Source organism: Alligator sinensis, unplaced genomic scaffold (genome assembly GCF_000455745.1).
Source record: "Alligator sinensis unplaced genomic scaffold, ASM45574v1 scaffold1542_1, whole genome shotgun sequence".
NCBI lineage: Eukaryota > Metazoa > Chordata > Crocodylia > Alligatoridae > Alligator > Alligator sinensis.
In genome coordinates, this window is record NW_005842452.1 from 867,893 (window position 1) to 891,007 (window position 23,115).

General features: G+C 54.8%; 1 protein-coding gene across 1 annotated transcript in view; it reads left to right on the top strand.

Annotated features, from left to right (window-relative positions):
* Nucleotides 1-422: 422 nt before the first annotated feature.
* The window catches only part of PFKM (phosphofructokinase, muscle), a 27,325-nt gene continuing 4,632 nt past the window's right edge, over nt 423-23,115 (top strand). The window contains exons 1-16 of the mRNA XM_006030592.2: nt 423-572; nt 4,918-5,016; nt 10,107-10,180; nt 11,398-11,475; nt 13,773-13,962; nt 14,425-14,590; nt 15,506-15,550; nt 16,393-16,501; nt 17,821-17,916; nt 18,599-18,691; nt 19,187-19,312; nt 19,824-19,888; nt 20,459-20,522; nt 20,891-21,037; nt 21,761-21,831; nt 22,092-22,179. Coding sequence (XP_006030654.1) covers nt 446-572; nt 4,918-5,016; nt 10,107-10,180; nt 11,398-11,475; nt 13,773-13,962; nt 14,425-14,590; nt 15,506-15,550; nt 16,393-16,501; nt 17,821-17,916; nt 18,599-18,691; nt 19,187-19,312; nt 19,824-19,888; nt 20,459-20,522; nt 20,891-21,037; nt 21,761-21,831; nt 22,092-22,179 — 1,638 coding nt within the window. The 5' untranslated portion in view covers nt 423-445. The remainder of the gene's footprint in view (nt 573-4,917; nt 5,017-10,106; nt 10,181-11,397; nt 11,476-13,772; nt 13,963-14,424; nt 14,591-15,505; nt 15,551-16,392; nt 16,502-17,820; nt 17,917-18,598; nt 18,692-19,186; nt 19,313-19,823; nt 19,889-20,458; nt 20,523-20,890; nt 21,038-21,760; nt 21,832-22,091; nt 22,180-23,115) is intronic.

Consider the following 23,115-nt stretch of genomic DNA (forward strand, 5'->3'; position numbering starts at 1 on the left):
TCTCCCGCAGCTGTGCCTTGCCTGACTGGTCGTGCTGGTTAGAGCAACCTTGAGGCTGCTCTATGCTCTGCTTCCTGGAAAGCAGCAAGGACCCCCTTTCAGCACGCTCCACCCTCACCCCGTGCGCCACGCAGCAGCGGTGGAAGGGATGTAGACCCCTGCGATGGTTGTCTGCTAGCCATGGAGGGGATCCAGGCCAGGATGCGGTGCTATCTAGCATAGGGCGTTTCTGTGCCGGCAGACCGGCACCTAGAGGCCTTCAGCATGGGGCATAGGGCCCTGTTCCTTTAAAATCAATTTGCAAGGCAATCCAACTCAACCCCTCCAAGGTAAGGCCGTGCCCTTTATATCTGCCAATGAGGCAGCAGGAAGGCAGAGGCAGCTGCTGCAGCGGGCTGAGCTCATGTCTATAAATACCAGGCTGGAGAGCTGGCCCTTTCTGGTCATGTGGGCTCCCCTGAACTTCACACTCCTTTGGTCCAAACTCTTCCTTTCTGCATCGCTTGCTTTTGCCGCCGTTTTCTTTTTCCTCACCTTCTTTCCCTTTTCCCAGAAAAGGAAGGAGCTGCCAGGTGAGTGGGGACGGGCAGAGCATTGAAAGCATCTGGCTGTGCACAGCTGGATCCTGCCAGCAATCGCCCTCTTGGTTTCAATGGGGCGACTGATCGGCTGAAATGCACCCAGCTGCGGGAGCTCCAGCCTGTCCCCAGTTCTAGCTCTTAGTGAGTGGAACCAGGGGGCTCTGGCCAGGACGTGAGTATGCATGTACAGTGCACGACGGGAGGGCAGCGGGTGCATGAAGAGGTTGGATATTTGGGGATGCAGGTTGGGGCCAGCAGGAGCAACAGCTGGGCAAATCTAGTGTGGGAGACGGTTCACAGGCAGATATTTCAGAGGGTGCTGGACTGCATGGAGAGCGAGCAAGACAAAGTCCCTGGAGCTGGGACTGAGCCTATGAGCGGTGCATTAGAAGGCATGGTGTGCCTGGCTCTTGGGTGGAGGGGGTCAGAAGTCGGCCGGAGGGGTGGGGATTCCAGCAGGGCGTGAAAGTGCGGGAATGTCGGGCAACAAGATTGGGGCAAGCATGCCTGGCAGGACTGCCGAGGTGAATGCTGTTTCAGGAGGCTGTTCAGAGTGATAAGCACTGAGAGAGCTCTGCCATGCCCCTAGAAGGAGGCTGGAGCAATGGCCTTCCGCTCCCCATCACCCAAGCCCCAGTGAGATGGACACTTTGCCAACAAATGCCTAGCAGTGAACGCCAAGGGGCCTGCGCCACACTGAGACCTGGCCGATGATTCAGCAGGCTGGTGTTACCCCAGCTCTCTCCAACTGGGTACTCTGGGCATCTACAGCTGGCCCAGGATGCCAGGACTGCCCATGCTGGGAAGGAAAGCCTGCTGGCACTGCTGCTGAGGCCTGGGACTGGGCCCAACGGGGTTCACGGACTGTCCGGATTGAAGCCCAGGGAGGCACTATCGATCCTGGTGCTGCAGCTGCTAAGTGAACCCCAGGGCATGTCAAATGAGACAGTGCGGTCTCTGAGCAATAGCTGGTCGTTGCCCAGATGTGGGGTGTAGAATGATCCAAATGTCTGGGGGACAGTCGGGGTACAGGCAGAGCCTTCTCGGAGCAGAACGAGAGAGAGGAAGGCGGTCTCAGTTACGAGAGGGGTTAGACGAGGCTGGTGCCTGCAGCGACAGACTGGATGACCCGGTCCTATGTTCCTTGTAGCTAAGACACTGGACTGAGACTAAAGAGAGATTCCCAGCTCTGTCACACAAGCACCTTTTCTGACCTTGGGCAAGTCACTTAAGCCTTGATTCAGCAAGGCTCGAGTCCCCGTTGCTGCCAGCGTAGCAGGGCTATGGGCTGAAGAAACCTCCATCTGGCTCCAGGGGGTGGGATATGTGTGAGAAGGACCATCACAAAGAACAAAGGCACGGGCTTCTAGCAGCATCACAATCCACGCTCCATGCAGGAGAGAGACAGCTTGTGTGGGCAGATTGACACTGTATGGGGCAGAGGGCTTGCCCTGAAGGGTAGGAAGGAGAGGGGTCTTTCTCTGTGGTGCCTGGCCAACCATGGCATTTTGAGGGGTAGAGAGCCTTCAGTGAGGCACAGCTGTAGGTCATAAGCCCCAAGCCTGCACCATCTCTTTCTGGGTTGTTGGCCACCTCCGTGGTGCTGCCCTTGCCCCGGTCTGATCTCTGAGGGCGTCAGACATATGGGACAGGATGGAGCCAGGAGCTGGCAGAGCCCAGACCACTTTTCAAGCCAACCACTTTTCAAGCTCAGCAGAAGCAGTGAAGCCCCTTTGTGTAGAGACGGTTGGGATGGTAGGAGGTGCGCGCAGAGGCGCCGGGCTGCAACCAGAAGACATGCAGATGCTCTCCTGTCTTCTGCCGGCTCCCGGGGCCCTTCTGGAGCTGGCGTCTTGCTGGGGTGCAGCCTAGCAGCTTAGTGGTGGTGACTGCCACCAAAAGACCTGGTGGAAAAGCACTACCTCTGTACAGATGAGGCCATAGAGGCAGTTCCTCCCTGCACCTTGCCTCAGCTGCAGCATAGCCCCCAGTTCAGCCTGGCTGGGCGGAGAGGTGCTTTGCATGCACAGACGTGTGGGTCTGTCCTCACGCCAGAGCTTTGTGCAGGGGCCGAAGAGCTTTGCAGCCACCCTCCCTGTTCCTGGCCTGGTTGGGAGACCCAGATCTCCATTCCTCACTGGCACTACACTCGGGCTTTTGCTAGGCATGGGAAGGATAGTCCAATGGTTAGGACACTAACCTAAGGCTTGGGGCACCCAGGTTCAAGTTCCCTCTGCCACATACTCCCAGAGTGACCTCAGGCACATTACTTAGCATCTTGGTTCTCTCTCTCCCTGCCTCGCTGGGAGGGGGAATGCCTCTGTGATGGTGAGATGCGGCCATCAGTAACATGGGGCAGCAGGGAAGCATTTCATTGGAACTAGAGCAGCACCTCAGGCTGAATTGGGTTGGGGAGGGGGAACCGATACCCAGCTCCACGGTGCAAAACCTGTGTCTTAGACCATGCCCAAAAGAACTTGCTGTTTAGTCCCATTTGTCACCTCAAAATCAGGCCTCCTGATGCGGGGCTGGGGTGGAGGGAGCAGCACTCATGGATCTGTTTCTGCTTCTTCCCTGAAGATGGTGATGTGTTGGTGGGACTTGGGACTCCGTGGAGCCCAGGCGGGAGGCAGCACGAGGGTGTCCCATGTTGGTGGTGTCTTGGGGACGGCATGAGCAGCCCCCCTTGCAGTTAATGCCAGGCTGGTGCCTGCGTGGCCAGGTTTATCGTTCCCTTTTGATTGATCTCTGACCCGCATTCAAAAAAATCCCTACTGTTCTGCAGAACTTCCCACCTGGTACAACAGGGGACACCCTTGGCAAAGCTTTCTGAGCGCAGCAAGCAGCATCTCAGCCGAGTTCGGGTTTCATTGCTCTCAGCGAGAGACCCTGTCCCTGGCCAAAAGCTGTACAGCTTTCACTACAGGGAAAGCAGAGCCAGCCTTGTATGCAGCTAACCTAGCATCAAAGTGCTTAGCCTGGAAGCTCTCCATGGCAGGAACCATGTTTCGCCATATGTTGGTACAGCGCCTGGCATGACAGGGTCCTGCTTTTGTCTGAGTCAGTGTAACACCGGCAGTAACCGTCCCCATTCCTGGTGTTTCTACAGATGTCTCGCCTCAGGGTAGAAAGAGTTGACCCAGTTTCACTTCTATTCCAAGCCACTTTCTGGACAGCTGCCCTTCCTTATTCTCTCATCCAGCACTTCCATGGTTCTGGGTGCCAACGCTGCAGAGAAATGCTCAGAAAGTTTCACTGGAGAGAAAAAAAAAATCTGACGACATTTCTATTAACTTCTATTAATATCAGACCATCATTTCTTTGAAACAAAACCTTAAAAAGCTGCTTAAAAATTCCCCTTTCAGTAAAAAGGGCCTGATTCTTAATTCCATGAAGGTCGTCTTCACAGCAACTGTAAAAACAGGCCTGGAAATGAATAGAAATGTCATTCACCCTCATTTTTGATTGATCCTAATCTGGCCTGGTGCAGCTGCTTTCCTCGGTTCATTTCACTGCACGAGTCTGGACCATGATCTGTGCTTTATTTCATAGACATTTCATAGACATTTGGGCTGGAAGGAACCCCAGAGGATCATCGAGTCCAGCCCCCTGCCCCAGGGGCAGGAAGTCAGCAGGGATCATAGGATCCCAGCAAGATAAGCATCCAAAAGCAGGATAAGCATCCATGTAGGAATAGGGAAACTGAGGCAGAGGGCAGTGCCCGTGAAGTCGCTCAGTAAATCAGTGGCAGAGCTGGAGGGCTTTTTCCACTCCCCAGCTAATGGCCTGGGCAGGACTGCTAATCAGTGCTTCTGTTTGCATTTGCAAAACCCTGTCTGTTGGACTGCAGGAATTTGGATCAAAGATGGCTAGTAGCAGGTGCATGCCGCTTTCAGCAGCTAGGAGCATTCGAGGACAATATCGAGGGGGGTGATATTAGCTTCTGCCTTCTGGTTATTGTGTGGGGTCCTGGTTATTGTGCGTTCCAGCGTTCACTCCCAGGGAGTGTCTCTGCAGGGCAGTGGTGTGTAAAAAAAAAAACAACAAAAAAAAAACAACTTGAAATGCCTTGGCATATGGTCCGCTGCCGCGTCCCATCAGGCGCGCGCTGAGCCCCCCTGCCCACACACACGTCCCGATTTAGGTGTGGCTGACACTGCACAAGGCAGTGACATTTTGGCTTGTCATTCGCTGCAGGGAAGCACTTCGAAAGGCGATAGCGCCGGCTGCACGAGGCGCATCTGAGCTCAGAGGCAGCACGGCCGGCGGGCAGGCAGGAGGCACCGAGAAGGGGCTGCTACGCCTCATCGCTATTAGATCTACTCTTGTTTTCCAGCTAAGAAAAAGATGCAGCCACAAGAAAGAAATGAGCACACGTACAGCCTGGGGACCGGGAAGGCCATCGCCGTGCTGACCTCGGGAGGAGATGCCCAGGGTAAGAGGCCATGTCCACAGGCTGGGTTTGCATTGGAGTTTGTTTGCTGGGTGAAGAGTCGGTCTGTGGCTGCCTTGGGTTTCTGGGGGCCTCGATCTTTTTTGGTGGGTGAAAGTGGAACAGCCATGGTCCTGAGACTCTCACTCACTGAACGTCTCGCCTAGCTGAGCATCTGAAAACCTTCAGTTGCTTTTGTGTTTGCCCTAGAAATACGTTGGCAAAAAGCATTTGGGGAAATCCAGTCCTAATCTTTTGAAGAAATCCAGTCTTGAATCCACTATTCCTCCAGTATTCTAAGTCATGCGTCCAGTCCTTGAAAATCCTAAAATTGCCTTAAAAGTCCTGAGATAAAAACCTCAGGGCATTCTGGGTTCTTTTTAATTTGCCTTTTAGCATTTGGAGCCTTTACAGGGTCCTGTTTTTAAGCTGTAACCAGAGCTAGAAATATCTCCTTAGAAAGGGCGAGGGGAGTCCCACATAATCACGTGACTCCAGCAGCTGGGATCTGGAGAATACTAATTAGACCACGACTCATGATAAGTATCACAGGGTGTTAATTTAGATCAGATTCCTACTTAGCTCAGATGGTCAGGACTTTAACCCCCTCTCAGGGAGCAGTGGAGGGCTTTGTGCCACAGGATGGCACCACAAGTGTGTTATAAGCTGAAAGGGGACATCTCATTTCAGGGGCTTTGTTTCAAAGGGGAAGGGATATAAAGCAAAACACTCCCCCAAAAAACTAGGCACCATTAAAAGTTGCACGGCTATAATATTGAAACACTTCAAATGTGGCTAAACAATCAATAAAAACCAATGGGTTTTTATATATTTATGCACATTAGCTTTTTAAAATATGCACATTTTAATCTGCATTCATTGGTTGGCTTTAAAATGTACCTTATTTATTCACATACCATGCTCGCTTTCCCCCTCAAAAATTGAAAATTAGCATGTGTCTTGCACCAGGACATTGATTCAAAGCAGTTTGGTTAAAAGGAAAGGACCTCGGAAGATCATTGAGTCCCCTGGGGCAGGAAGTCAGCAGGGATACTAGGATCCCAGCAAGATAAGCATCCAAATATCTCTTGAAGGCGTTCAAAGTAGGTGCTTGAACCACCTCCGGCGGCAGTCTATTCCAGGCCTTGGGGGCTCGGACAGTAAAGAAGTTCTTCTTTATGTCCAGCCTGAAACGGTCACGGAGGAGTTTGTGACCGTTTGACCGTGTCATCCTTGGGGCGCTCTGCTGACATCTTTTTGTCTTCATTCTATCTTCCCCAAAAAAGGCACGTCTTATTTGGAGGCATGTGGTATATGAGTAAATACTGTAGTTGAACTCAAAAGCAGCACTTTCTAGCATGGATCGCTACGTAGTTCTGAAAACACGAGGTTGACCAATACCTGTCCAAACGAAGGATGGCATTTTCAAGTATTTAATGCTGGGAGGGATTTTGGAAGTGGTTTGTTTTTTTTTGTCCCAAATCATGAGAGATTTCCTGATGAAACAAGAACTCTTCACGAGACTCGAAGAGAAGGCAGAAACCTGCCCTGCAGAAGCAATGTGCAGCAACAGGCGGTGTATTGGCGTGTGGTGGATTCGAGTGCGGTGGTTCAGCGTTCGACTGTGTGTGGTTCTTTTGGCCACCGTGTTGGTTACACCCTTCAAGCGCTGCTGCAAGGTGGCCCTGGGCTATTGCCCCCCTTGTAGGTAGAAGGGGCAGGAAAGCACAGACAGGCTACCCAGCCCTCAACAGAAAGAAGTGGGGAGCAGCGGAGGGCCTCTGGGGTCTGTCGAGCCAGGGGAGCAAGGGCGATGGCTTGGGGTGGCCTGCCAGGGTGTGTATATGAGGCATGAGGTGAAGCAAGATGGCAATGTTGCTACCCAGTTGGAGGAGACTCTGGGGAGATGGAGATGGGGCCTGCTACGTGCATGGAGTGGGTGGTTGAGCTGCCCAGAGACAGCTGTTAATGCTGGAGATGAACGCAGGCTCCATGCATGTCTAGATGCATGAAAGCTACTGCACGTTGCACTGAAGCACGGAGAAGTTCCCTGCCTATCTGCAGAGAGGCTGAGATGGGCTCCAGGACCTCCTCAGCAGAGGTACTGAGCAAACCGGACATTGGCCAAAGAGCCCCCTGAGACAGCAAGAAGTAGATGAGACAGGTTGGAGCACTTGGCAAGACCTGGGAGCTGTTGGCTCCATGATGCGGGGGGAGTCTGGAGTCTCGGTAGTGCTCCAAAAGCCTTGGCAAACAGAATTGAGGCTCCCGCCTTGAAGCCACGCTCCTGCAGGGCAGAAATGAGGGAGCTGGTCACCTTAGAAGGGCTGCTCTGGGCACTGCATGCGGATTCCCAGCACCCCGCTGCCTGGGGGTGCAAGGCAAGCAGCTCTGAGATGAAGAGTCCTAGGAAGGACACGTGCCCTCCCCTGCAGTCCTGACACCTGCCAGCCACCCTGTCGGGGCTCCGTGGGCACTGGCAGACCTCGCTGAAGCAGAGGGGCCAGCTCACTGCCTTGTCTCCAGGCTTAAATGAGGGAGCCTTAAACACCCCTTGGTGCAGTGACAGTTGGCACAACAGAAGCCACCACCCAAGGCACCAGGCTGAACCAGCGTGGGGCACTGACTGGTGGAGGTGCACACGTGGAAAGCTGAAGAGAGCCCCTAAACAAACAGAGAGCGGCTGATGGTGCAGCCAGGGAGAGATCTAGGCTAGAGGTCCTTTGGAGCAGGGCTCCAGTGGGAAAGGCAGGTGAGAAGACTGGGAAACTGAGAGCCAGGAATGGACCCTGATGTTCTTTGCATGGCCAGCGGTCGAGCTGGAAGGACGCCCAGTCTACAGCCCAGCACCACAGGGGTGGAGCTCAAGCAGCCACCTCCTGTCTGAATCCACTGGGCATGACTGCCTCTTCTGGATCCCCTCTGTGGGTTGGGGATTCAGCCAGCGTTTGGGACCCAGGGTGCCTTCTGGCTGGCTGTCTGACTTGGACCAAGCTGCCAGCCCTGTGGGAGACAGTGCAGGTCCTGTTCCCCACTCTGGCACTGCCCTGCTCTGTAACCTTGGCCAAGTCCCTTGTCCATCCTGATGCCTCTGTTTCTCCAGGCCTTGAGCAGGTCAGAAATGGCCTGGATATACTGGAGCCTGCTTCAGTGCAGGGGATGAGCGAGAAGATCCATCAACGTCCTTCCACTCCTAGATTTCATGGATTAATCTCTGCATTCCCCTGCTGTTCCCTCAGCAGCTGTTTGAGGAGTTGAGATGAGGCTGGTTGTTAGCTGGACTTCTCCCCATCACCTTCCAGCCTAATGAGCTCTTGTCCTAACGATGCAACAGGCTGGCAGCGGTGGCCGCAGCCTCTCCTTGAGACAGTCACATGAGCGTGAGGTGGGGGGAAGCTTCCTGGGCAGGCAGGGGCTTGGGTTACCTCCCTGGCAGGGTATCTGCAGGCAGGCTGGGCATCAAGGAGCATTGCAGGCACTTGCTGGTAAAGGTCAACGCCTCAAAAATAAAACGTGAAAGTCATGCCCAGGATCAGATGCGGGGACTGTGTTGTGTCGGAGCCACCGGCATGAGTGGGGGGCAAGGCAGGGCTGGGTTATGGGCAGAGGCTGGGGGCCCTGAGACACCCCCGTGAGAGGCAGAGTGAGACTTTGGGGTGAGCGGTTGTTGCCCCTGTGCAAAGCACAGGGAACAGAGGCTGCAGAGAGGACACCAGGGGGTGGATTCCTCTGTGTCCTCTGCTCTGTGCAGCCTGCCGGCCCCTGCAGACATGAGAAGTGGGGCCTATTCTCAGCCCTGCCATGAACCTCGGGCAGATCCCTTCTCTTCTCTGTCCCCTCCCATGCTTTGCCTCTCTTGTCTGCTGAGGCTGTCTTGTCTGAACCCTCAACAGCCCCTAGCACAGAGAGGCGCCCACCCGTCTCTCCCACGCTACTATGCATGAGGGGCAAAGACCTCTCTCCACCCGGCTTTGCCGGCTGGGACCCTGATCTGGCGTGGAGAAGGCTGCCAAGCAGAGAGTTGGCCATGTGCCTGGGTTCTACCCCGTGCTGGCATCAGGGGCGAAGTCACACAAGGGCTCGGCCCAAGTCTGATGTGCCCAGGCCTGGTCCGTGTTCTGCTGTAGGTCATGGGTCTGCTTTGATGCTCACGGCTTCTGTGGGATCCTCTCACCTAGGATCCCTCTGAGCCCAGCCCAGCTGGGACGTCACTCTGTGCAGTCCAGGGCGGCTCCTTCAGGTGTCTGCCACGAGGCCACATCCCCAGGCAAATCGCCTCTTGCCCCAAAGCTGTGGAGCTGTTTGAATCAGCTCTCCTGGCACAGCCTTTGGAGCAGAGATACTTCCCCTACCCAGTCAATGGGTGCCAGGGCTGGATGGGTGGCGAGGTTGGGCGCTGCCAGCATAACAAGCACCATGGCCAGTGTGTCCTGACCAGGGAATGGGACCCTGGATTGGGGCCTAAGAGACCTTGGTACATAGCCCGCCACTGACTCCCTCTGTGACCATGAGCTTGTCACTTAGTGCAAAATCCAACCTGACCCTGTCGTGCCCTCACTTAGGCACTGCAGCAACTAAAAAATAGGTCCCAGGAAGCAATACAGAGATATGGGGCTGAGGTCCAGAGGGGAAAGGTGCCTCTAGGGCCATGCAGGCAGCCCAGAGGCTGGGTGGGAGCTCCCACAGTGTTGGGGAAGGCAGCAGAAGCATATCTGCCGAGCAGGCATCTCCATCTCCTTGAGACACGGAGTTCGGAGTCCCCTGGTGAGTGCCAGCAGCGCTCTGAGCAGTGCAGGGGAGTCTAGTGGGTAGAGCAGTCGCCATAGAAACAGGATCCTCCCCAGCCTGTGGGGATTCAAACCCATATCTCCCTGATGCTAAGACCAGTGAGGGGACTTGGGGCACAGGGAGAGGCCCCTGGTCACCAGCCATGCATCTGTCCCCAAGGTTCAGAACCAGCTGGGGCTGCTCTGAGCCGCTGGTGCAGCTCCCGGCACAGCCCTAGCCCTGTGGGCAAGCAGGTGGCCCATCCCACATGCCCCAGCCTGCTGCGCCCAGGTGAGACTTATTTCTCTGTCTCTCTCTCCCTCCAGGCATGAATGCAGCTGTCCGGGCCGTGGTCCGAGTGGGCATCTACACAGGCGCCAAGGTCTACTTTGTTCATGAGGTTGGTACGCTCACTTCTTGCCGAAGCGGGTTCTCCCCTTTCTGCCCCCTGGCCAGTAGCCCGGCCCCTCGCTGGGGCTGCATCCTGGAATAGCAGCGCACAGGACAGCAAGGAAACCACACGGCAAGGGGCAGCAGCCAGTGAAACTGCAAGGGGGTTCACTGTGTGCTTCACATACCCCACTGCATTTAGTCTCTAAACCACCTCCACCTAGGAACTGGAACTGCAGGTCAAGGGGCCTCCAAAGATTAGTGGCCCATTGGGCTACTGTGGTTCAGGTCATGCCAGCTACTGCAGCCCACAGCATGCGAGGAAGGTGGTTGCTTCACACCCAACTGCCTTGGACTCCCCAGCCTGAAGGACCAGGAGCCATTGATGGGTGGGCAGGTCAAAAGACATCACATGGAAACGGTGCTCCTCTCCCGACCAAGATGCACAGGACGGTAGTGAAATGCAGGCCAGGGCATTTCTGTCAGTCTGGCAGCACCTGTAGGAACCATGCACCATGGAACATCTTGCCAGGGCCATTGCCCAGGTCATATTATGCGCTTAGTACTGGAAATATCCATTGTTGTGGCAGGATGTGAGAAGAAGAGACATGGACCCAGAAGGACCTTCCATCACCCACTGGGAAAGATGAGTAGATTCACTCTGCACCAGCCCCAGGGACCCCATGTCCCAGAAAGATCCTCTGAGCACCATCCTGCATCCGGTGACAAAGCCAACAGGAAAGCAAGAGGTCACTTGAGGCCAAGACTCCCAAACTCTGATTCAGACTCACGGTGATGTTCTGGAGTTCAGGATATGCTACCTCAAAAGAAGGGACCAGCATTAACAGTGCTTTCTTAGCTCCAGTCTCCAGCTGTGGACCTGACTTTGGATAGGAAGAGTCGTCTCTCTGGGTGGGAGTGGGTCAGTGCAAGGAGAAAGCTGGTTATCGTTAGACTATAGCTTGCTGTTGACTATTAAGTATAGTCTGTCTGTCTATATATGCTCCCATATGCGAAAGGTATCCATCCATCCATTGCTATATGTAGCCATCTCCCATATTTCTAACATCCCCATCATTGTGGTATCTGGGCATGAGAGATAAATTACCCTAATCCAAGTCTGCTTTCTAGTGCTCAGAGCTGCAGTTGCAAAGGATGCTTTCCTACAAAAGCATCTTGAGCAGAGGCTGCTTCTGACTTGCCCTCACCTCTCACGTTTCCTTCTAGGGTTACCAGGGGCTGGTCGATGGAGGTAACAACATCAAGGAGGCCACATGGGAGAGCGTGTCAATGATGCTGCAGCTGGTAAGTCCTGGCAGGAATCCCCTTCTTCCCCGCAGAAGGCAAAAGGGAGAGGGAGAGAGAGACCCAGACCAGCTGAGGCTCAGGGGTTTTCAAAGGAGCCCAAGGGACTTAGACACTGAACTTCACTGAATTTCAGTGGGGTTTAGTTGCAGTTTTGTGGAAGTCAAAACCTCCTGCAGGAACTTGATGGTTTCAATGCAATTTTATTTTGAGAAAAAATAATTGAAGGAAATTCTTTGATGAGAACAAAACATCCCAGGCCTGTTGAGAGGGGTCAGGCTTGAGAGAGGGCGGTTTCTATTGGGAACGTATTGTACAGCATGCTATGAACTCTAATCTAAAAAAGACCCTATTGAAACAGAACAATGCCGTTTTCCCAAAACAGAACATTTTAAATTGCACCATTTGTTGATGGGGGGAATAACTGTTGTTCAGTTGGAGGTGTCACAGCAGCATTGGCCTGTGCCTTGATGCAAAAGGCTGCAATGCGTGGATGGCACGCAGTAGGAATACCATGTTTCAGCCCCCTTGTTCGCTGCATGTGGGACACATGGTACAGCGGCCCTGGCTTTGCTGTGTACAGCACAGAGCACCCCCATGCCCACACCCACTGGGCAGGGCTGGAGAGAGGGGGTGGGATCAGAAGCTGAATCTGCTTCCCATCTCCCCACTGCTACCAGCTGTGGGAATCAAGGTTTAGGTCTTGGTTCAAATCCCAGAAGAAGCTAGGAGTGTAAAACAGGCTGTGCCCCCTGTCCCTGACCCCTTTGAGATCATACAATCACAGAAAATGAGGGTGGGAAGGGACCTCAGGAAGTCACATCTAGTCCAACTCCCTGCTCCAAGCAGGACCAGGCCCAACTAGATCATCCCAGCCAAGGCTTTGTCTACTCAGGTCTTAAAAACCTCCAAGGATGGAGAGTCCACAATCTCTCTGGGTAACCTGTTCCAGTGTTTTACTACCCTCCTAGTGAGAAAATTCTTCCTAATATCTAACCACTGGACTGACACTGGACAGAGGAGGGAACGGCATTCAAAGTTCCCACAGAAGGGCGGGCAGGAGGAGGGTGCGGCTGCACTGTGGCCTTAACCAGAGTCCCTTGCACTCACCAGCACCCAGACTTGCATCCCCCACACTCCCCTCCTCCCTGGGTTACAGAGCTGTTTACTTGTCCATCAGCTTTAAATGTCAGGGTGATTTCAGGAAAAGGTCCCTGCGAGGAGGGAAATGAGTCAAACTTCTTGACCTTTTCCCACCAGGGTCACTGAGAAGGATTTGGGCAGTCAAGTGTCACCCGATCCCTGGGGGTGGGGTCACCTCCAGCCCCTGGGCCCAAAATAACAAGAAACTGGAGAGCGCAAGCCGAATGGCTCTGCTTGTGACTGGCCCCACACTCAGGTTTCACAAACAAGAACCCCAGGACCCAGGATTTGCCCTTCTCCTCGCACTGGGCCATGCTGGAAACACGATGGCTGGTATCTGCTCCAAAGCATGCATGCATTGCTGTCTGGGCCTCGAGACTGCTCCTGTGGCATGGGAGCATAAAGGAGGACTCTGGAGTGAACCCAGACCACGACAGTGATAGCCCAAGGGCAGAACTGACCCTGCAGCAGGCTCTGATGCTACCACAACAGTAGCACATTACTCCATGGACAGAGTAAATGATGATGCTGGGTAAATCAGCAGTGTGTCAATGTAGAGTGGTAGCAGACAGATGAGCTCTGAGCTGGGGAACTTTGCCAAAGCTGATGAAGAATGAGCGCTGAAAGAACCAGGGGTAAAAGTTACACTGGAGTCAGTGTCATCTGCCTCCATCTATCCCGGGATAGCTGTTCAGCAAAGGCAAACTGGCTATTAGCTGTTCCCCTGCCAGTCGGCAGGAAAGCCTTCTCATAGTCAGGCTAGATATCAGGAGGCACTGCTTCACTGTCAGGGTGACTAGGAGCTGGAACCAACTTCCAAGGGAAGTGGTGCTTGCCCCTACCCTGGGGGTCTTCAAAAGAAGGCTAGACAGACACCTAGCTGGGGTCATTTGACCTCTGCATCCTTTCCCGCCATGGCAGGGGGTCGGACTAGATGATCTGCTTAGGTCCCTTCCAACTCTACCAACTATGAAACTATAGTCGCTGCCCACGTGAGCTACCCCAGGACAGTGCATGTCTGTCCATGCCACTTTCCTGTTGGCTTCTGTACCTGGATCAGTTCCCAGGCTGGGTCTACAAAGCCCCCCTGGGTGGGTTGGGACAGTTATAAGTGCTCATTCCCCACTGACCTACCTCATGCCCCCTACCCCCAGGGTGGCACCGTGATCGGGAGTGCCCGGTGCCAGGATTTCCGCACACGCGAAGGCCGCCTCAAAGCTGCTCGCAACCTGGTGAAGAGAGGCGTCACCAACCTGTGCGTCATCGGTGGCGACGGCAGCCTCACTGGAGCTGACACCTTCCGGGCCGAGTGGAGCGGCTTGCTGGCAGACTTGGTGAAGACAGGTAGCATTGGGGATGGGGAAAATGCTGCCAGGACAGCCTGGGGCCCATAGCACATTGGCACTGCCCTTCCTCAGCTGGCCTTGGCTGCTCCCTTCCCTTCCCTCCCTCCATGATGAAACCCCCAGCCCATGAACGCAACAGCTCGGAGACACCATCACGCCCACAGGACACGAACTCATCTAGGCACACGCCATCCCTGAGGCCCACTCTGGCCCCAAGACCCCTCTCACCAGTGCTCTTTCCCCCAAGACGCCCACCACAGTGCCCTTTAATACCCGCCAGTCCATGCATGTTACACTACTAAGGCCACTCCTGCTCACGCCTGCCCTATTCCCACCCCCAGGTGTACACTGGAAGGAGGTGGGAACGGCAACCAGAAGAGCTGGCTGGGAGGTTTGACAGAGATGAGGGTTGGGTTGGCCACCTCCCATGTTCCCTGGGCCTGTGGGTCCCTCCCTGCAGGTGGCATCACGGCGGACGAGGCGAAGAAGTCCGGTTTCCTAAACATTGTGGGCATGGTCGGGTCCATCGACAATGACTTCTGCGGCACTGATATGACCATCGGCACTGACTCTGCCCTGCACCGCATCATGGAGATCGTGGATGCCATCACTACCACAGCTCAGAGGTAATGCCTCGGGGCTCACGTCTTCCCTCTCAGCATCCAGAGTGGAAGCTAAGGCTGTCCAGAGCCCAGGGACCCCAAAGGCTTACGGGAGACAAAGCCAAATCTGCCTTTGTTAGTGACTGCAACAACCCAAGGAAAATCAGGCCCAGTCCAGGGCCCCAATCCTTGTGTGAGACCAATGCTGGCACAAGAATCCACCAGGGTGGATTTAATGCATTGGCAAGACAATGACGATGCTGATGATGTTGTGGGAAGGCCCAGCTGAGAACAGGGCCCCGCTGTACTGTGAGCGGTTGGAGCAGAGATCATCTCTTGTATGCCGTGTTTGTACAGCTCCAAGCACCCTGGGGTCCTAGTTGCTGCCTGCAGCTTCTGACCATGACTGCAGTGCAAATGACTACTACTAATTGGTGCATCTACATGAGGCGCTTACTGCGCATTGGCCTAATAACACTGCGCAGCTAATAGCTTACTACACAATGCTATTAGGCTAATGCTCAGTAAGTGTCATTAAAACTGCTGTGCGCCAGTGCTAATGCACAGTAACTTTAGGTACTGCACAGTTAGTTCATCCTTTGTTAAGGAAGTAGTAAACTAAATGTGTAGTATCTAAGGTGCATTAATGAAGTGTAGATGCGCCCGCTAAGTAGTAAGATTATGCAAATGATATGTGAAAGCCAGGCCCAGCCCCAAAGCTCGTGTGCTCACAAGACAAGCCAAACACATGGGGGAAACTGAGGCAGAGAGAACAGACTTGTCCATGTCATGCAGCAGAACCCAGGCATCCGGAGCCCCGGGCTATGCCTGCAGCCCCAGGCCTGGACCCGGCGTATGAGCCTCGTGCCCCCAGCTCTGTGGGTGTGGTGCAGCGTCTGTGCTAGCTGCCGTAACTGGGCCCTCCTCTCTTTCTCATAGCCACCAGCGGACATTCGTGCTAGAAGTGATGGGCCGGCACTGCGGGTGAGTGACCATCTTCTGCCATCCCCCTGTCCTCGGAGGCAGCATGCAGAGAGGTGCCCCTGGCTTGGAGGAAGGACCGGTGTGCTCCATCCTCTGCACACCAGGCCTATTGCTCCCCAGCTCCCATGCCTCCCACCCCCTAGCTGATAACATAGCCACAGGGGTGTCTCTTGTGGAGCTGGCAGGGGCCCAAGCTGGATCTGTGCTGCTGGAGGGAGGGGGGACCGGCAGGACCCCCAGTGCTCATACCCCATCTCCTTCCCCCCAGGCTGAGGCCCTGATCCGCCCCACAGGGCAGGCAACGGGCCTGATCCTTGGCCTGCGTGTGCACGTGGCTCTATTGAAATCCCAGCCACGCTCCAGCCTGGGTTAGCCAGGCTGGAGGAGCACAACAGTCTCGGTCAGGGTTTGCTGCTGGTGAAAGTCTGCCCCCAAGGTACAGGGTCTCGGACCTCCTGGGGGTCCACAATATAGGCCTTAAATTGAGGAGCGCACAGCACCCGGGGCTGGCTCTGCCATGCCCAGGTTTGGGTCTCTAAGCCTGGACACGTTCTGTTCCCAGCTTTGACCCCCCAAAACTACATGCAAATCAGCATAGCGAGGAGGCGGGGCACTTCCTGTCGCATCCAGACTGACACAGGGCTTTTCATATTAATATTATTTTATATTAATTAATATTCACATTTATAAGTTGAAATGTGTATATATTTATAGTAATCACCCAGCAGCATTTCTGCAGTGTCCCAGCATCCCCACACTGCTCCTCCCCTCCTGCATGACCCCCAAACCCCATCAGCTGCCCATCAGCCTTGCCTGGTGCACTGACCCCTCTCCCCCTGCAGCTACCTGGCTCTGGTGACCTCTCTGGCCTGCGGCGCTGACTGGGTGTTCATCCCTGAGTCTCCCCCTGAGGATGACTGGGAGGAACACTTGTGCAGGAGGCTCACTGAGGTAAGGGGGCAGGATTCCCACTTAGGTCCCGCAGTCACAGGGCCATGGATGGCCCTTCAGCTTAACTCATGGTGAAGCTCATTGCCTTGCTCCAGCTTCTTGCTGGATGAGAGTCCTCCCTGGAAAGGGTAGACCTGGTATAGACGTGCAGATGAACCCTGGCTGTTGAACCATTCAAGGACTCCACCCATGATTGGGATTTGGAGGACATGCAGGTGATACAGGTCAGTTATTTCCTTGGGGCAGTCGCTGTTTGTTCATGGAGTGTGACTGCAGAGGCCCCAGACAGCAGGAACAGCAAGGAGCAGGCTGTCTCCTTGCTCGCAGCTCCCACATCTGCCTCTCCAGCGAGCTCTGTGCTCCAAGAAGCTTTGCCCCGTTGTGGCACCTTCACCCCAATGCCTCTCAGACACTCTTGGCAGCAGCTTAGCAATCGCCTGAACCTGGCATCTGCAGTGGACACTGGAGGAACCTCCTAGCTCTGCTTTGCTTCACCGTGCACCTTGGGCAGCAGCCTGTTACTGAGTCAGTTGTCCTGGCATGGAGGGGCATTTAATTGCTTCTTTCATTTAGCCTGAGTGAAGGGTGCTAGATGGCAGCTCTTTCACAGGTTCTAGGCTCACACAGGGCAGGGGCTTTATTGGAACATAAGAAACATCCTACTGGGTCAACCCGTCTAGCCCAGCAGCCCGTCTGCTTCAGAGGAAACTGGATATATCTAGAGTGATCTCTCCCCTATTCAATACCCTCCCTGTCTTCCACTATTACTGGCTTAGAGGTGCCAAAGGAAATATCTCCAACCATCCCATTCAACAGCTCTTAATATTGAGTTCTTGTCTGTGAATTTGTCTAGTCCCTGGCTGTGCTATATGCCTCTACCACCTCCTGCGGCAATGAATTCCACGAGTAAATTATGCTTTACATAAAAAAGTACATTCTCTTGTTAGTTTGTAACCCTTCTTCTACTAATTTCAGTGGATGTCCCCTAGTTCTAGTGCTCTGGGGCCTCGAGAACAACAGTTCCCTGTTCACTTTGTCCATACCATGCCCTCCATGATTTTATAGACCTCTGTCAAATCCCCCATCAGCCTTCTCCTTTCCAAATTGAAGAGTCCTAGGCTTTTTAGTCTCTTCTGGCCTGGCAACTGCTTCAGGTTCTGGTCATTTTGGTTACCCTTCTCTGTACCTTTTCCCATCATGCTACATCCATTCCTACTGTATCCTATTCCATGCCTCTGATGGGGTGGATAGCTCCCACCTTTCCTGCCATGTTAAGAGCATCACCCCATTTGCTTGCCCTCTCCTTCCTTTCCTTCCAGACCAGAGGCCGGGGATCACGGCTGAACATCATTATTGTGGCTGAAGGTGCCATCGACAAGCATGGGAAGGCCATCACTTCAGAGGACATCAAGAGTGTGAGTGGGGCCTAGGGCTACTGGGTGCCCACAGGATGCATCTCATATGCACATGCTTTACCAGACTGCACTGGGTAGCTCCAGCACTAAAACAAAAGGGCCAAATCCTTGGCGGAGGCAAACCAGCATTGCTCCGTGGCCTTCAGGAGGGACCCAAGCTTGCCCCAAATGGGTCCTCTCAGAAAGGTCCAAACACAATGAGGATAATGCAGCCTCTCAGGAGGACACCCCAGGAAGATTTTTGCTCAGTGGGGAGTGGGGCTGGGTGAAGTTTTCCCTGCTGTTCCTCAGGCGATAGTTAAACCAAGGCAACATCCCAGCCAAAAGCTTTGGCTTGGTTTCAAAGCAATGTTGCTCTATGTCAATGTTGATGGCATTTGCTTTTTTACAACAGGAGGAAAAGGGGAGGGTCTCTCAGCTTGGAAATACAATGGGGCAACCTAAAACAATGGGTTTATTCGAGCTTTTCAGGTCAGCCACTGAATGTCTCCTTGTTGTGTGGCTGGGCAGGCCCTGGCTTCGGAGAACTTCAGCATGGCTGCCATTCCCACACACAGACCGCATCTACTGTGGGTATAAGGCATGTCAGGGAAGCCTGGTGAGGGGTCCATCTCGGTCCCTGCAGTGTCCAGCCCGAACACTGGAGGTGAAGGACTCTCCCATGTTTGTCTCTCCCTTTCAGCTGGTGGTGAAGCGCCTGGGCTACGACACGAGAGTCACCATCCTCGGGCACGTGCAGCGTGGCGGGACACCCTCCGCCTTCGACCGCATCCTGGTATGCGCTGGGGGATGTCTCCTTGGCGGCCCAGCGTTAGGTGATGAAAGGAGGCTGCGTCTCGCACCAAGTCTCAGCACCTCTGGGCAGCAGCTGGGGCTGGGAACGTCTGCCAGGGGCCAGGATGAATGGGTTTTGCCCCCCAGACACAGCACATGGCCCAGGGGGAACTTGCACCCTAGACCTCCTTGGCATGGAGAGACCGGGAGGAGTCTCAGAGTAGAGAGAGGTCCTAGGACTTTAGTGGGGGTCTTCAGTGATGCATTTGCCCAGGGCTGTTCTGGCTTCCTGCCTACACTACAGAACCTCACCCCGTAATCCCTGAACCAAACCTGTGTCTTGTAGTCGAGCGAGTGCCAGCTCAGCGCCAGGCCACTATAAAGAGAGGGGGGACTAAGGACTGGCCCCGTGTTTGGGGCACAAATGAGAACAAGGACTTCAAGGAGGGGTTGAAGCTATCCAGTGTGGAACAAAACTGTGTCTCTTCTGCCTCAGGGGAGCCGGATGGGGGTAGAAGCTGTCATGGCCTTGCTGGAGGGGACTCCCGACAGCCCAGCGTGCGTTGTCAGCCTGTCCGGCAACCAGGCTGTCCGCCTGCCGCTCATGGAGTGCGTCCAGGTGGTGAGTGTTGCGGTGGCGTGGGCCGCGCTAGGTGCTGCACAGATGTGTGGTGAAGGGCCAGGCCTGCCCCCAAAAGCTCACAGCCTGGAGGGATGAGACTGAGAGGTGGGGGATGAGGTTCGCTTTAGGATTGATTAGCAGCCTGTAGCTAACAAAGAGCTGCCACTTGCAATGTGCCAACCACCTCCCCGGTATCAGGGAGCGCTGTCGACCTCAGGGGGCTCCTGGTTCCAATTAGTCGAGTGGCTCAGGACTAATCAAGGCAGTCTGCAGTCTCATGGCCGCATCTCCATGCATGACCCCACCTCTCCTGGGGGCAGCATCAGAGTATGATACGGCTCCGGGAGCTATTGTATGAAGCTCTCTGCAGACTCAGGCAGGCATCAATCACGCTCAGGCTATGTTTCCTCTGAGAGCCCTTGGCACAGCCAGCCATCCCTATTCCTTCACCCAGATCTGCTCCTGGTTAGGCTGAGGTGGGTGCGTCAGGCAACTTCTTTCCTTCCAACAGACCAAAGACGTCACGACCGCGATGAAAGAGGGCCGGTTCGATGATGCCGTCAAGCTGAGGGGAAGGTGAGTGACCAGCTACTTGAAGCAAGGACTGCAATGATCCCGGAGCTTGGAGGTCTTGAAATATGCTCTGTGACGATAGCGTATCCCCAGCCCTTCTCCATCAGTTGACCTCACAGCCCTTCACTCAGGGGACTGGAATCATCATCCGCACTTTCCATGTGGCAGAGTTAAAGCACAAAAGGGAGAAGTGACTTGCCCAGGATCAACCAGCAGGGCAGTGGTGGGAACAGAACAGGACCGAGGTGTCCTGGGACCCAGTCCAATGCTTCACCATCAGGCCACTCTTCTCTGATGGACAAACAGTTCTCTAAGGAGACTTGACTGGGAGATTTTCCAAGGCAGCCATGAGAACAATCTCATCCGCTAAGAAGTGGGTGCTGGGGAAATGATCCTTGAAGCAGCTTGCGCCCAGACATTGGGTCTTATCTGTGGCTTCGTTAGACATCCCATTTGAAGCAATGCACTCCTGGACAGCAGGCTCCGGGCTGGATGCAGGGATTGAGGACAAGGCCCCATTAGCTTTTTTGCCAGTTGTGTGGTCACGAGTCCTTCACTGTTTCCTCCTTGCAGGAGTTTCCAGAACAACTGGAACGTGTACAAGCTGCTGGCCCATGTGCGCCCACCCTCCACCAAGGTACGAGGGGATCAGGCTGGCTCAGGGCCCCCTGCACTGCCAGCGGGGCTGGGCGCTCAGAGGGGCAGGCTCCTGACAGCTTTACTCTCAGTGGGAGTAAACAGCCTTGTGCCCCTGGGGACTGCCAGGGCCAGGCCATTGGGGAAAGCCTGGGACAGCTCCTGAAGGTCCTGCTATGGATCTGTGCCAACATCACACCCTGGGCCTCCCCCCTACCACATGTTGCCCATGCAATGGTGCATGGTTGTCCTGGCATCGCGGGATGCATCATCAGTGGGATGTGGTCTGCCTCTTCCCTGGACAGGGATTCCCAATGCTGTGCAAGGGCTTTCTATTGTCCCCATGTCTGTCTTCCCCCACCTTTGCAGAGCGGTTATAACTTGGCTGTGCTGAATGTCGGTGCCCCAGCTGCTGGCATGAATGCGGCTGTGAGATCGACCGTCAGGATTGGGATCATCCACGGGCACAGGATGCTGGCGGTGTATGACGGGTTCGAGGGGCTCGCGGAAGGAAAGGTACCACCGAGGGCAAGGCAGCTCCCCCTCCGCCCATCTCCCCCTGCCCTGTGCAGGGTCCTGGCAGCGTGGGAGCACTGGTGGGGAGAGGGGACAGCTGCAGGAAGCTGACGATGCAGGGGCATAGGGTAGCTTTTCCACTTGGCAACAGCTACAGGGCAGAAGGTGCTTGAATGAAGGATGCTGTAGGAAGGCAGTGCTCGGGCCTGAGGGGTCAAGTAGCAGGCCAGGCTGGGCAAGCACTTGATAGACGAGTTGAGCTGGAGCCTAAACTGAACAGGGAAGCCAGCAACAGGGCTGCTACCTTGAGGGACGGCGAGCTCGGCAGGGCAGGGAACGAATGACATAGAGGAGGGCAGGCCCTGGTGGAGCACTGGGCTCCCAGGCTGCGTGGACTCAGGCACTCTGTCGATACCCAAAAGGCGCCTTTAGGTGAGCAGCAGTGGCAGCTGCTCCATTGGCCGTGACAGGCCATAGGGAAAGCCCTGCGGGTTCTCCAGTGCCGGTGGAAACACTTCCCAAGGGCAAAGGCAGTGGAGAATTAAGCCCCATCTCATGCTGGTGCAGCTACCTGGCCCCAAACCCACAGCAGTTCTTTCGGGACAGTCTGCAGGCTCTGGGAGCCATATCCACGGCTGCCACATTGTTTGTGGAAGCCTCTCTGCCCTTCTCTTTTCGCTAGTAGATTACGGGCTCTTTTAAACCCTCTTCCTCTTCCCGCAGGTGGAGGAGATCGGATGGGCAGGCGTCGGCGGCTGGACTGGGCTGGGCGGATCAAAGCTAGGGACAAAAAGGTAGGGCAGGCATGGGGGGACGGGAAACAATGGCATGATCTGTCACATGAGGGGACCTCGGGGACATCACAGAGCCAGGCTGTGGCCCTAGGTAGCTTGGATCTTCACAGATCCTGCCTCATGCCAACAACTGGTGTCCTCCCAGCGAATGCTGGGCCCGCTGTCCGCCCAGTGAAACCATCCTGCTCCCAATGCCTCTGGGATGGCCCAGTCCCAGGAGGACGAGCTGACGCCTGCTCCTGTATTTCTGCTTCCAACAGGACCCTGCCTAAGAAATACTTTGAGCAGATCAGTGCAACCATCAGTGATTTCAGCATCCATGGGCTGATCATCATCGGGGGCTTTGAGGTGAGTCTGATGAGGCTGCAGTGAGTCTCTTCATGCCAGCTGCTGAGTCTCCTCTGGAGCAGGGCACAGCCTGTGGTCAGATTCACCAGGGCACTAAGGAACTTGGCTGCTGTTAACGGTGGTCTGATCTCTTCTGGGCCCCTTCCCTCCACCTCTTCTCAGCTCCTCAAGCTCAGGGACCTTCCCATCTTGCCATTGCCATGGGTAGGATTCCCACAGGCTCCACTCCCTCCTGCTCCCTAGTGCAGCTTCCAAGGTGCATCAGATCATAAAGCTCCTGGGCCCTCCAGTTCCTGGAGAGAACCCAGATGTGCTTGTGTGGGACATCTTCAAGGGAGCCTTGCCAAGGCAGCCTTTTGCCTTTAGGGGTGTGAGGACCTCCCAGAGGATCGCTGTTGCCCCAGCCCTAAGTTACAATAGAAATTGTCTTGGTTCTTTGTCTTGGGGTCAAAGAATCCCTTTCTGGTCCTGGCTGGGCTCGTGCAGCCCCTAGCACAGCCGGGTCCTAGTCCACACTGGAGCTCCTGACCACTGCAGCCTTGCTAAACACTAAGCCAGTGGCTCTCAACCAGGGTGCCACAAGAACCTGCCAAGGGTGCCATGACACTGCCACTGCCCGCTGCCGTTGCTGCAGGGTGAAAGTCCCCTGCATCCCTGCTTCTGGGAGATGCCGTGTAGGGTCAGACCAGCAAGGGCTGCACTCCTGCCACTGCTGGTTTGCACCCTGGCTTTGCAAGACACACGTAGTGCAGATCCACCTGGCCGTGGCAGCAGTGGCAGTGGGGTGAACGCAATTATAATGATTGAATCAATTAAGAGCATGATAATTAATAACAGACTTATATTCATATTATAATATTCATAAATTAGTTGGCAAAGAGAACACCACTACATTTTGAGACACTTTGGAGGGGGCCTTGAGTCTCAAAAGGTTCA